General features: G+C 40.1%; 2 protein-coding genes across 2 annotated transcripts; both read right to left on the bottom strand.

Annotated features, from left to right (window-relative positions):
• Nucleotides 1-862: 862 nt before the first annotated feature.
• LOC131890767 (soma ferritin-like) lies at nucleotides 863-1712 on the bottom strand. The gene is made up of 3 exons (XM_059240178.1): nucleotides 1498-1712; nucleotides 1204-1428; nucleotides 863-1072 (listed from the first exon to the last, which is right to left on the bottom strand). Exons 1-3 carry the CDS (start codon nucleotides 1600-1602, stop codon nucleotides 884-886), a joined length of 519 nt encoding a protein of 172 aa, XP_059096161.1. The 5' UTR covers nucleotides 1603-1712; the 3' UTR covers nucleotides 863-883.
• Nucleotides 1713-12283: 10571 nt separating this feature from the next.
• LOC131890766 (soma ferritin-like) lies at nucleotides 12284-13109 on the bottom strand. The gene is made up of 3 exons (XM_059240177.1): nucleotides 12871-13109; nucleotides 12574-12798; nucleotides 12284-12508 (listed from the first exon to the last, which is right to left on the bottom strand). The coding sequence occupies exons 1-3, from the start codon at nucleotides 12973-12975 to the stop codon at nucleotides 12320-12322; spliced, it is 519 nt and encodes a 172-aa protein (XP_059096160.1). The 5' UTR covers nucleotides 12976-13109; the 3' UTR covers nucleotides 12284-12319.
• Between the last annotated feature and the right edge of the window lie 1187 nt (nucleotides 13110-14296).

Here is a 14296-nt window from a genome sequence, read left to right as displayed (position 1 = left end):
CGAATTTGAGTTTTGGGTACTGTATGTAGTTGTTAAAAGGGTTGTGATACTCGCTGGTTCATGAAGTAGAGTGTATTTCCCAATCAAACACAAATCAATATATAGTCAATCGCCAACGCAGTCTTGAAATTAGCACATTTGCTACAGTACACACTTTTTTCACGCACCATGAACTTAAATAAAATCGGTTTCTGGTATGATTAACTTATTTACTCTTGATGTTGCAACCAGTGTATTGTCCCAAATATCATAACAAATGGACGTGTCCTGGATGATAAGTTCATATAAATGAGCCCCCTCTGTTATTCACCTTTCAATGCCCTATTTAGGCAGCCTTGCAAAAGATTATGACACATTCAAAACTCTACCCATTCATCCGGGTACGGCGATAGTTCATAACACAGTACGGTTTGTACGTTTTCCCACAAATCAAAATTCAACCTCTAACTTGCGCTTAAGGAGGGCGCACAAATCCAACAATGGAGCACATATAAATCTCCTCTTGCTTCTACATTTAAACCTTGATATTTGGACCGTATTGGTCAATTGAGTTCAAGCTGATTGGAGTCTTATTGTGGTCTAATGGAGCTTTGGAGTCTCATTGTTACCCTGGTTCATAATTACAAAATAAGGTGAAAGATTTTGCCCAAAATCTTACAAATACAATTCTTCGGCGCTAGGTAGCTTAAGTAGGTATACGTATGTATATAGTATGATTAAGGACAACAGGAGCATTTACGATTAATGATTGATACAGAGATTACAATTGGCTGGTGTATTGTAACATTGTGAGTTGAACCTTAAGCAAATGCTTGTGGACCCCTCTAGCTGGTTCTTCATGTTGCAATGAACACTCTGCAAATCCCATTTCAAAGGCCACCTTTTATTGCAATTTCAATTCCTGATCAATGATATGAAGACCGACACCTTCACCGGCGCGCTTGACCTTGGTGATCATATCACCCAGTTTCTTGGCAGTCTTCACTTGGTCTTTGAGGAAGGCTCCCTCGAGGAAAAAGGGCAATTGAGGATCTCCTTGAGAAGTGGCCATCTTATGCAAATCCAACAAAGACTGAAAAATCAAGCTTATTGTTGTAAGAAGAGGTTGATGTTAGCACTTTAACATTTCAATATATACCACTAGCAAAACAACATTCACATCCGCCACTTTTGCTTTAAAAAAGACAAAATATTATGACCTACCTGATTGACAGTCTTTTCCAAGGCCAAAGCGTCTTCAATAGCCTCCAAAGGGCCTTCAAAGTTAACCTTGACAGGCTTGGCCACATCCTGGAAAGCTACCCGCCCACCCCGCATGTTTTGGTACTTGATGAGCTTGTAGGCGTGATCACGTTCTTCATCGGAACTCTCACGGAAGAACTTGGCAAACCCGTGCTTGGCCAAATCATCTCGGGAAAAGTAGGCGTACTGTAAAACAAAACAAAGTTATCTTCACGAACCTGCATCATCTTGCCCACAATTCAATAAGACTCTCACCATAGCACCATAGGTGTAACTGGCAAACAACTCCATGTTGATCTGCTTGTTGATGCCCGCCTCCAGATCAGTGGGATAGTTTTGACGAATAATGCTATTGGCCATGATGAATGAAAAGGCTCTCAATGTGTTCGATATCTGCCCGGATGCACACTGGCTATCGCGAATCCAGATCAATTCTGTCTGTGAAGAGAGCTCGGTTCAAGAGTTTTATAGTGTTTTTTTCAAGACTGGGTTAGGAACAATCAGCTGGTCCGCAGTTTAACCTGCCAGTCAATACACCCAGGCTGTTCCTTTGCTGTAGGGGTGTATTGAAGACAGGATTTCGACAGTGAGAGGAAGATCACTCGGGCTGCGTCTGGCCGAAGAGCAATGTCATTGTGAACGGACGAAATCAACAAGTGCATCATACGGATTAGGATGAAATATTGCGACAAGGAATAGTAATGCATCAAAAAACCGTTTTAAGGGGAAACATCGAGATGGGAAAGTCTCGAGGAGCTTATATGGACATCAAGGAACAAGTTGGCATTCCATTTTCAAGGAAAACGGATTTCTGTTTTTTTTCTTATGTTTTAGTAGGCTTTGAGGTTGGATTGAGCCTAAGACTCTTTATCAACATTAAGGGGGCTCTTGAGTGATTGCCGTTGGTATTAACGCACATTTATGTTTTACCTTTGTTCAATTCGGAGCAATTATGTATCCGATCTCACTGTACATTGAATGTCATTTCCTAAGGATTTAGGCTTTTATCCGATAAAATCATTAGCTTGGTTCAAACTATTGAATACGCTTGAAAAGGAGTAGCTTTTAAAGCTAAATTCTTAGATATCCTTCGAAAGGAAATCTTTCTGACAACAGGTTGGAACAGCGGACCCGTAAAAACTCTTTTGAAAAAGCTTTTTTAATGAAATGGTCTTTATTTCTAGAAAGTTAAGAAGTTGTTCACACATGCCTATTCCAATTTTGTGGAGATATGAAGTGGAACAGGATGTTATACAACAAAGGAAAGACAAGCAAAATCTGAACGGTAGATAACGAACCTTATTTACCCAAAGTAACAAAAAGGCAAATATTGTGGTAATTCACGGTAAGATGGAAATTCTGAAAGAGATTCTATGTGATATTGAATAAGATGTCTATTAACGAGGACAGGTGGGTTTTGTGCAATAGCCTCGTTTCTTAACAAATCTCTTCGGTCAAGAGACTTAGGGAACTTTAATATGGAAAATAGGTATTCAATGATTGGCCTTGGGAAAAGAAATATCATTTCGCTCTCTAACGATTACCCCTCTGCGTCAAGTTTTGTAGAGAAGTGCGAGAGGGCATAGTTTTTTATCTAGTCGTCCGTTCAAGATGGAATGGAAAAAAAGTATATTTCAAATTCATTTATTTTCAGATGAAATACGTTTTTCTCTTTCTTGAGTCATTTCAAATACGAAAGGCGCCCTACAGTCCATGCCGGGAATGGTCTCTCAGGAAGGTATAGGTAAAATATCTAGTATTGTACACCTCCATAAGTGCGGCAAAACAACTTTTCCTAGCCAACGGACTAGTTGAGGTAAATGCAACCGTCCGCGGCCAAAACCACATCCTTGATAACAGCCTTTAATGAAATCAGTTCGGCCACGCCACTTGAAGTGTCTGTGATCGTGAATAAATATTTTGCTACATGCAAACCCAACGTATGATTCACCGACATTCAAAACATTTGAGATGTTCTCTAATAGCAGAGGACGAATGATACCATCACCATGGAGAACACTGTTGAAGAAGCCTTGGTAAGGTTACGTGAAATCAATTATTGCTCATTAATGTGTTGATTTCATTTTATGTTTTATCAGTTTCTTGAGTTTATTTCTGTGTTTTTGTGTTGTTTTCCTAGTTTACATATGTTCTTGATTCTTTGTTTTTCTCTGTCCCCTACTTCATGTTTGCTATCTCCATCTTAGATTTGTATGTTTCGTTTGATGTGAAGTAGTTCATTCCTATTTTGCTCCGTTGTCCTGTATCTCAGGACAAAATTGCATAGCCTTTTAGTTCTTTTTGCTGTGCACGTGTAGTGTTTGTAGTGTTCGTGATGTTTGTGAATGAATGGGCATTGCCATTCATTCACTCAATTAGGTTTGGTTTTTCACGGCTCTTTGGTAAGACTTAATTACTTTAAAACCTAATAAGTTTATTGCTCATTTATGTTTTTGTTAAGCAGTTTCTCTCTGATTTGCACTGTAGTATTTCTAGTTCCAAATCGTTATGTATAGTTCTTTAGTTTGACTGTATTGGTCCTTGACGGTTAGAATTTATTGTTCATTAGTCTTTTGATTTCATTTTGTGTTAGATCAGTTTTTTGAGTTTATTTATGTGTATTTGTGCTGTTTTCCTAGTTTACATATGTTCTTGATTCCTTGCTTTTCTCTGTCCCTTACTTCATGTTTAATATCTCTATCTTAGATTTGTACGTTTAGTTTGATGTGAAGTAGTTCATTCTATTTTGCTTCGGTGTCTCTGTATCTCAGGATAAGATTGCACAGTCTTTTATTTTCTTTGGTCTCATGATTTTGTTACTCATTGATAGTTCCTCCTGCATTCATGATGGAATCTAGTTTTGGAAAAGTCAGCAAAGAGGCTAGACAATGTTTGGACTTGGTCTTAGCTTTGAAGGATTCTTCTGTAGCCAATAAGTCATTTATAATAGAGGCTTTAGCTGCTTTGGTCAAGGAAACCAGGGTGCTGCTTGAAGAACAGGCTCACCCAATAGTCGAGAAGTCGACTAATTTGACCAATGTAGAGGTTGAACTAGTAGCTCTTCTTTGAAAAAGCGCAGGAAAAGACAGTTGTAGAGAAAACAGGCTGTCCTGTTTATTGAAAGCAACCTTCCCTGATGAAGGAAAAGGCTGTCAGTTTGACCACCCTAAATGGTGTCAAAAACTTCTCAAATTCGGCCTTGAGAAGTACAATAGGAAGAAGGCGTGTTCAAAGGTAGATTGTCCTTTTTTCACCCGTACATGTGCCGTCAGTCCATGAGACTTAAGACGTGCTTTAATGTACGGTGTGCCTCCGTCCACGTAGAAGGGACGCAAAAAAAGGCGAGAAATCGGATAGCTCAGTTTGGTAATTTTAGAGCTGACCCTATTCCTAAACCTAATCCCACCCCACCCCCCTTCCTTAACCAATTTGACTTCCTCCCTCCCTCTCCTCTTACCCCCCGCCCTCTCTCCCAATTCCCTCCTCTGCCTTCAAATACCCAACCCACCCCTATTCCTTTAAACATTCTCCTCCCTTATATTCCTTGCCCCACCCCTATTCCCAAAATACGTTCCTATTCTCATGTAGCTGCCCAACCCATTCCTCAAACTCAACCATCCCCATTAGCTCATGCTTTGCCTCCAGTAGAACGTAGCTTTGTTGATAAGAGGGATTTTTTACGGTGGGAGAGGATGGTCCAAGATCTTGTGAACTTGGTCGGTAAAAAGAGAGGCCCGTAAGTGGGCTATTTTTGAACGTGCATTGTCTGATTTCTAAAAAAGATAGCACAAAAGTTAAGATCTTAGAAGAACTAGCCGTTGAGAAAGATATTTTATTCATCTCTATAACAGAAACCTGGTTTCAGCCAGGGGTCTTAGATGAAGAACTAACCATAGTTGGTTTCAACTTAGTTCGTTGTGATAGGATACGCCCTGATAATCCCATATTCCCACATGGGGGTGTATGCTTATTCGTTGGGAATGGTTTGCAAATTATTCGTGTACAAATGTCGAATGGAGATGTGGAGGTCTTAGTTTGTCATCTTCAAGGTCTTGATCTGTCCATTGTAACAATGTTTAGACCCCCTTCTTGTTCAGTAAGCTCCTTTATGTCAGCTCTCCAATTCACTGAAAATGAGTTAGATAAGGCAGTTTGCTCGAAAGTTTTCTTTGTAGGGGACTTAAATTTTCCGGCTAGCGTTGTAGAGTGGGAGGTTAGTCCTGATGGGTATATTCCCATTTCGAAATCGGTATCTCAGTCGTTCGAAAAGCTGGAAGAATTCGCTATCTTGCGCAATTTCTCCCAGCATGTTGGTGTAGCCACTAGAGAGAATAGCGTTCTTGATTTGATCTTTTCCAATGACCCTGATCTGATCCAGTATGTCCATGTGACACCTGGTAATCTGTCAGATCATCATGCTCTTAAGATAGGGTCGACCATAACTCAAAAGCCTTAGAGTAAAACCGGCCAAAAAGGTCGGTCTGGCTATGTTCAAGTTCAAAGATGAACATTGGCCGTTGATTATAGAAAGATTAGAAGAACTTGACCTGATTTCAATTCTGAAACAGGAATCGTCCATAGATGCAGCCATTGATGTATTAGTTTCAGTTTTTAAGGAAGCTTCCTCCAGTTTAGCAATCTCTGAATGTGTTGCGAAAAGTGGTACACGGACAAATATTCCAAAATGTAGGAAGACTTTGTTCAAAAACTGTTGAAAACTGGCAAAAAGGCCGAGGAGCACTTCGAATCCAGTCATTGTGGGTAGTCTCCAAAAAAGTTGGACGTGGTTCAGGGTAAGATTAAGGCCTCCATCGAATATGACCAGTTACAAACTGAGAGTAAGGTGGTTCAGGAGGTCAGGTCGAATCCGAAGGCTTTTTTCTCTTATGCAAACTCTAAGAGAAAGTTGTTTACAACATTTTACAACATTTGGTATCCAAAATGTTGGACTGGTGGCATTGACAATTGGGGAATGCGCGAATTTAGCAGTAAAATCACCCGACCCTTTAGCTTATCAGGAAATCTATTGTTAGAGACATTTTTGCCAATCAAAAAATATTTGCTACTGTAGTTGTTAAAGTGTTGTGGTACTCGCTGGTTATTGAAGTAGAGTGTATTTCCCAATAGAACAGACATCAATATATTGGAGATTGGACTTGAAATTGATTTGCACTAGAGGGATAATTTGCACGTAGAGCAGCAATTCAAAAGGGTTTTTCTGAACTGGTTTTCTTCTTTGGATAGTTCACACCTTCCACACTGAGGCAAACCTATTATTTATTGTAACCCTCTTTAATTTCTGCTCAACGTGCAAATCATTTTCAAATCCGATCTCTTCTCTGAGGAATGATGAAATGTGCTGGGGATGAACGCAATCAAGCTTACAAGTTTCTAAGTAGTGTCAATCAGCAACGGGTCAAAAATAATCACCTCAAATTCCTTGACTCTTCAAACCGGTTTGTTTTCTACGTACAGTCACTCGTTGCGCATTGAGTACGCATTGTTGTTTCTCTTGCCATTTACTCTAGCTTGCTCCATTTTGAATAACCACTTCTCTACTCACTTACTCTCCCCTGCTCCATTTTCAATAACCACCTACCTGTTCTTCTGACTTAAAATGTAACAATGCTTAACATATATACCCACCCAAAACCCCCCATTTCCCACAAATACCCCGTAATGCTTGTTGTTACCGGCAAAAGAACAATTGGTCACCTGATTCATTCATCTTACCTCCCCAGACCTTTTTCAATTAGGGCTGTTTTACACTAGGATGGAAAATCGAGATTGAATCCGCTTTGAGGATTCAAATAGGACTAGTCATGGGGCGAGTTTTGGATACTCGAGTGTATTTGTTGGACTTAGGTACAGTGAAAGACTGGAGTCTTTTGTCGAACTTACCCCAGCACTACTCCAACTTCAATCCTCAAACCGGATTCAATCTTGGTTTTCCATCCTAGTGTAAAGCCGCCATTACTCAACATTCACCCAGGGGGAAGTAAGTAACTAGGGATGCAAGAGTATACCAAAAAATAGCGGGCATTTTCACTTGCCGTGGCGGAAAAAGAAAGAGGCAAATAGTTTGAAATTTAAAAAATCTGTAATATTAGCATGAATGCTGCAAGTGAAACTTAAAATTGGTGTTTGTGGAACAAGTATTGATACGAAAAGAGCGTAATATTATCTATGAAATCCAATGGATGCATTTCATGTATGGCAACCGGAGACATGCGAAGAGGGGGAGTTTACAACATGGAGGAAATGTAGAGAGTGCAATGCGAGCAAGCTAGGCAGACCGGTTTTAGAGCGAATGGATGGCAGTTGAATGGTTGATGGGGTGTGGTTTCTGATTGTAGAGGCGCTGAGAGAAAATAATTCAAGTGGCACTAGTTCATGGTTATCGTTTGAGGTGCAGTAGAAAATCACTACAGACTCGTTATTACCCTTTTTTGTTTCATCTTCAATGGTTATCACACACACACGTCCAAGATGGATAAAAAATTCACCAATAAGGACGAATGGTTTGTTTTGTCGGGGGCAGATATCAAGGCAAAGCCCATTCTACCAGCTTGGTGTTGATGCTTGCTTGAAGAACCGTCTTTGACTCAAAACAACAAATGTGCCTGTTATTGTCATTTCGCCGACACATTCATTCAGAGAGTGTTGTTCGTAGCCATCTGGGGTCAATCTCTTTTGAAGAATGTAATGAATTCTCGATTCTGAAATGAATGAATGAATGAATGAATGAAAGAAAGAAAGAAAGAAAGAAAGAAAGAAAGAAAGAAAGAAAGAAAGAAAGAAAGAAAGAAAGAAAGAAAGAAAGAAAGAAAGAAAGAAAGAAATGTGAATGGCTTCTCTGTAAACTCTCATATTCCACCAAGAGGATCCCAGATCTTATGCTGTAGACCAGTCACCCATATTTGGACCAAGAAGGAGTTCTGACAACCGAGCTCAATCCATAGACTATCACATTTGAATGTGATTAATTTTTTTTTGTTTGGTGCGGACTTCCTTACCGCTACCGGGATTGGAATCCCAGCAGTTCAAGACGAGAAGATTATTTATTATAATTGAAGTTATTGTGAAACCCTTTTTACCAGGGGCCTAGTAGGCGATCTCCCCTATAGAATAGAACATATAATATGTACATATGTATGTATGGAGCATAGAAATATTACCAAATGTGATGTCATGTGAAGAAGGGCCGAACTTCGCAACAAGGAAGGTCCTCTTCGCAGTATCTAATAATTCGTATTTATTAAACCTTGGAATGTTGTCAAATGCACAAACATATTTTGATAGCTATCCTATAATTCTGAGGGCTTAAAGTTGTCTCTGCTCACATGGACTCCTTCAGAATATGGATTGCATCTGTCTCAATAGCTAATTCAAAGATATCCACTCCACTGCAAGCACTCCTTTGGACTTCTGATGAGCATGGCGCGTACCGACTAGACTTCCTTTTTTCGAAAAACAGTTTTGTCGTTTTTATCGAAAAATCAGTCTGCGCAAAAAAAACGAAAAACCGAAAAATTAGTCTTGTACATTTAGACTTTCCCGCCCTTTTTGACGGGCTTCAATGGGGTGCATAATAAGTAAATATCATACTCAAGATTAAGATCAAAAATTTGAAAAATAATTTAGACGAAGATGTCTTAGTGAACATGTGAACATCACCATATCTATGGTTTTGCCATCCAAGCTTGCCCTTACAAGCTAAGTAAAATTTCTCGTTCCCAAAAGTGTATTTCAATGCCCAGGCATATATATACGCTTTCAAATTAAGAATCTAAGAGAGTACATTGGTCTATTGTACCCAATAGAGGGTGACATAATTCCCCAGAGGACATGGGTTGAAATCTCGCCACCTGAAGTCACCCTTACATGGTCAGCAAAAATTTCTTAGATGTGAGAGTTCCAGGGTCAGACTCTTTTGTTGGAGACTTTGAGACGCTGATCACGCCCAGAGATGGAAAATTAAACTCATGGCGACTTTGATACGCTAACCACATTTGCAAATGGAGAATGAAATTGGCATTACACTGCTCTTGGGAAATTGTCAAGGGAAGTTGTTGATGGCTGGCTTTGCTGGACGGGCGAGACTCAACCCCCCACCCAAGTACTCAAAGACCTACTTTGATCCATTTTTCGGCAATGTTTCGAAATATCGAAAAAATGGCCCTTTTTGTTATTTTCGGTTTTTCTTTACTTTTCGAAAAAAGTAAGTCTAGTACCGACACTTCCCGTCCTTCAGTGAAGTAGTCCTTAGCACAATCAAAGGTTTGGACACAAGCTCCCTCACAACCATAACGATCTATATTTTGAGGACGGCACAATTGGAATCTAGAGAGCGATATTTTCGACCAAGTCAAATTCAAAAGCATCCTTGGAAAAGTTGCTTAGGCCTCTCAAAGTAAAACGGCTGAAATAACTCTGTGACTTGGATTTTGGCTGCAACCATGTACAATAAAGACACCAAGGATGAGGTAATCCAGGGACTCTTAAGTGCCTAGTGTCCTTCGGTAAGCCCACCTTGGTAGCTGATGCATTCTGTTGATCGGGATAAATAGTCCCATTTTCACCTCTTCTACTTTACTAATTCCCATCGCTGACGTCGTTCTGGAATTGCTTAAGTCGAACAAAGATGCATTCAATTTTATCCCTCGAACCCTATTTTATCTCGAAAAATATTTGTATGGGCCAGCCAGGTCCTTTTTTGGTCCGAGAAATCAAATGTTATCATCACGGATGAATTCAGAGAGTTAGGTGCTTTTAATGGTGAACAATATCGACCATGAATAGCTTATCTTAGGATCATTTCCATGTTTTGAAACTTTTGTCACACGTTAGCGGGATGTTTGCGAAGAAGTTGCATTACTCCAAAGTTAAAGGTTATCCAGAGGCCTGTTTTTTAAACGCTCTAACCTCGAGCTTTTGGCTTGGACGTTACCCAGAATGCCGTCCGAAATCCCAACTCAGATGTAGACTTCTATCAGACTCGCCTCAGGACAAAGTAACATATCAGAGCCCAGTTTTTTAAAGCGTAAGAGTGAATCTTAGATCGAGAAAAGGTGTACTTTACTACATAATTTGGATCTATCTCGATCTAAGATTCACTCCTTGGCTTTCATAACTGGGCTCAGTTCTTCTCGCAGGGGTCGTACTTAATTCACAAAACATAATGCATAACTGACAGTCCTTTTAAAAAACAAAGACCCCAAGAGTTTCTAGTTTAAAAGAACAAAGCAAGCTCATTGGCTCACACGCTTAGATTGGCAAAGTCCTTGAGAAGGCCTATGACACGGCTGATTCACCTCTCAATTGACATCAAATTTTGTTACAATCCAGTTGATTAATTCTTTGGCTTTTGACATGATTTTCTTCGTTCGCCGTTTTTACGAGTTGCATGCACTAGAGCCACTCTAATAATGAAAGTAATGGGAGAGAGAAAATATGTTTTGCTGGAAAGCTAAGAATGTCCGTGTCCAACTGATTATAATGCTTTTTGATGCATTTCCCATAATACGATGCTATGTATAACATGAAGTGGTCAGGAGATAATGTCCCTTAATAGGAAAGCAACCAATATGCTAACAATTGATTCAAAACTTCAGGATTTTTTTCATTTCCTTGCTATATTTTTGTGTCGACAATACTTGCTCTTTTCTTCCCAATTTAGCATAAATCCAATCTGCCCCCAAATAGATTAAACCATTCAAGGTCTTCCCATGACGTGTAAATGAATTGGTAAGTAGTTTTCAAACTAATATTTATTACAATCTTGCGTTTTTCCAGTTTGCCAATCCAGGTTTGCTGGGCTTCTTTTTGGATGCAGTCTTGTTAATGAATGATTTTCTTTCAACGTTTTACATAAAAAAGATATATCGATGCCTCTTTTTCGCCCTATTGTTATAAGTGTTCCAAATTGTCAAAATAGTTTTACCTCCCACAGACTTGCGTTCATCAGTTTTCAAAATCACTTGATTTTAACTCCTTCGTGGCCAGAGTCTTAACACAATAGAGTCGCGGAAGAATCTTCCACAATCCGTACCTTTCATACGAGTATTTCTAATCCATTTAGCATCCAGATCTAGTGGAAAGGCTTCCAAGACTGAAAAGGACATCAAACACAAGTGCAAGTCTCGTTTCCTTTCAAAAGTTTCTTGATTATACAACATTCGAGGAATACTGCACCTCCCTCAGAAGAAGCCCTCTACATTTCCCTCTTCCATGAACTCTTCTGCCACAAGCTTAACGAGATCTGAGTATTATACAGGGTGCAAAGAAATTAAGGGCCGCTCTTTGTGGTTTCTGAAAATCCTTCCCCCTCATTCAAATACGATTTGATCATACAGAGTCTCCAATTTTCATTAAAACAGATTATTGAAAAACTTAACATCATGCCATGAATGATCCGATTTTAATCCAAGCTTAGTAAACCTCTGATGTTTGGCCAACCTAAGATAGAATTTTGACATTCCAGATTTCGGCCATCGGCCAGGTCTGTTCTAAAAAGATTTGTTGCAGTTGCACGCGGGTCTCCACTTTCCAATGGATCGAGGATTAACACTGAAAGGCTCAACAACGTTCCTTGGTCTTTGCTGGCCTTCAGGATACCCTTAGTCTTGGTTCAGAGTTGTGCTCACTTGAATTTTCAGGCATTGTTTTGAGGGCAAACTATCAGAGGGTAACCCATCGCCTTCAGGATACCGTTAGACCATTTGTAACCTGCCACTAGGTACTTAACACTTCCTGTTAAGTGTACTTGTGGTTTTAAGTCAAAAAAAATCTTTGAGGGCGGAAAAGTGTGAAACACAGCCATGGACGCCCTTATTTTCTTTATGACCTGTACACGCATACATAGTTCATGACGTATTTATCAGAGCAAATAACCAAATGTCCTTGCTTGAAGGGAGGTTCGCTTTTTAAACCACGAAAGACTTCATTGCCCGTGCTATTGCGTCGAACAGATTTTCAATGACACGATTTCCACGCTTTTTAGGTACTACCGTAATCGATCAAATCAAGAGACATTTAGTAATAGCTTGACGCAATAAATGCATATCCGTGCGCTCTTTTATTCGTGGCCCATTTCTTTGTCAATGATATGAATACCAATACCGTCCCCGGCACGTTTCACCTTGGTGACCAAATCGCCAAGCTCCTTGATAGCTTCCACTTGTTCTTCCAAGTATTCGCCCTCGAGGAAATCGGTCAATTGGGGATCGCCATGGGAATCCGCCATCTTGTGCAGATCCAAGAGAGACTGAAATACAAAACGAGTGTTAGTTCTACACACGAGGAAACCTTCAGGTTGAATTGAGTGCATACCTGATTGACAGTCTTCTCCAAGGTCAAAGCAGCTTGGACGGCCTCCAAGGCACTCTCGTAAGTAACCTTGTTGGGCTTGCCAATGTCTTGGAAGGCAACACGCCCACCACGCATGTTCTGGTACTCGATGAGCTTGAAGGCGTGATCTCGCTCCTCATCAGCGTTCTTGCGGAAGAACTTGGCAAATCCATGCAACGCAACATCATCTCGCGAGAAGTAGGCGTACTAAACGAAAACAAAGAGATATTCAATTAGAAAGAGAGAGGTCCAAGTATGGTGCCGTGAGGGAGTCCTTACCATAGCAGTGTACGTGTAGCTGGCGTACAACTCCATGTTGATTTGCTTATTGATGGAAGCCTCCGAGTCGGTATGGTAGTTTTGACGAACGACGCTAGTAGCCATCTTGAATGATGTTTCAAAGAGTTGGGATTGATTGATTTAGAAAGTTTAGAAGTGTCTTGAAAATCTGCCCGGATGCACACTGGCTATCGCGAATCCAGATAAATTCTGACTGTGAGTGGAAACCTGTTCCTTGCCCTCTTTTATACTTGCCCCAAGTGGGCAAGGATGGCTAGAACGTTCAGGAGGATCAACAACTGCTCTTTCAATTCTACAACGCAATTCATTCCTTCCTGCAAAAGGGCTCTTAGTAACTGGCCAAAGTCAGGTTAGGAAAATGCCGGCCGGTTCTAGCACAAAATTAGAGGCCGTTGTGGCCGTAACATACGTCTACAAGTGGATGGACGTGATTTCTAGGGATAAAAAATGTCGCATCAAGGGGGTCGGAGCAAGGAGGAGACTGGTACTCACAGGCTCTTACCTTTGTTCATGAAGAGAGGTCGTGATATGCAGTACATTGCTCTTTTAACAACGAGGGTGTAACGGTATAATATGGACTCTCAAAGTGCCAAGTATAACAAATTGCATGTCGGTTCACAACAAAAGTAGGTCAATTTTGATTTTGGAACTCGCACACACAAAAGCTTCGAAAAAATAAGTTTCAGTGGTGGAAAAATATGAGGGCGAAGTTTCGAAAGTGATTGAGGGATCTTCAAATTGGACAGATAAAGACCATACATATCGATGTCCTCCAATGGATACTTCGTAGAAAACCGAGGAGGGAAAATCTAGCATCTCTAAGAGGTTAAAACGTTGCAATTGTGCTAGAACATTTACCTGTTTTCTACGCTCTTCATTCTAAATAATGAACATTTTGTAGCTGAAATTGTATTAAAACTACAACGATTAACGCGACGCTTTATGTCTACTTCAAAGCAGAAGAGTTGGCACAGAGAAAATACGTAAAAGAAGCACACCTTAAGTGAGTTGCTTGCGTTATAATCAAAGACAAGAAACATCATTATGAGCCATATTCAAGGGACAAATCAAGGCTGTTCTATGATATAGAAACAATAGCATCCTAAGATTCAGTTTGTTTCTTTTTCATGCTCATTGCTATTAGGGTAAGAGAGAAGGAAAAGCTGTTAAAATCACTTTTGCCACATCCTAGTCAATATTGTCAGATTCGTACTAGTCAATATTGTCAGATTCGTACGATGTTGATTATCTTGGGAGGGGGTATATCATACGCCATAGAACACTGAAAATTATGGACGGATCTCGATGACCAAGACAAGTCATCAGGGCTGCACCATTAGTCTTGTCATGTTGCAGGTTCGTACTGTCCATAGCTTTCTCAGACCTCAAGAAAACGCAATTTTCA

The sequence above is a fragment of the Tigriopus californicus genome, chromosome 11 (genome assembly GCF_007210705.1).
Source record: "Tigriopus californicus strain San Diego chromosome 11, Tcal_SD_v2.1, whole genome shotgun sequence".
Lineage (NCBI taxonomy): Eukaryota > Metazoa > Arthropoda > Copepoda > Harpacticoida > Harpacticidae > Tigriopus > Tigriopus californicus.
Note: the sequence above shows the minus strand (reverse complement) of the source record. Positions and strands in the feature narration are given on the sequence as shown.

What these genes read in the sequence shown, in the direction of transcription:
- LOC131890766 (XM_059240177.1), bottom strand. Translation starts at nt 12,975, where the DNA reads ATGGCTACTAGCGTCGTTCGTCAAAACTACCATACCGACTCGGAGGCT. An exon ending in GCTACACGTACACTGCTATG is followed by an intron (nt 12,799 to 12,870) that starts GTAAGGACTCCC and finishes GTTTTCGTTTAG; the next exon opens with TACGCCTACTTCTCGCGAGA. An exon ending in TGGAGAAGACTGTCAATCAG is followed by an intron (nt 12,509 to 12,573) that starts GTATGCACTCAA and finishes TTTGTATTTCAG; the next exon opens with TCTCTCTTGGATCTGCACAA.
- LOC131890767 (XM_059240178.1), bottom strand. Translation starts at nt 1,602, where the DNA reads ATGGCCAATAGCATTATTCGTCAAAACTATCCCACTGATCTGGAGGCG. An exon ending in GTTACACCTATGGTGCTATG is followed by an intron (nt 1,429 to 1,497) that starts GTGAGAGTCTTA and finishes TTTGTTTTACAG; the next exon opens with TACGCCTACTTTTCCCGAGA. An exon ending in TGGAAAAGACTGTCAATCAG is followed by an intron (nt 1,073 to 1,203) that starts GTAGGTCATAAT and finishes TTGATTTTTCAG; the next exon opens with TCTTTGTTGGATTTGCATAA.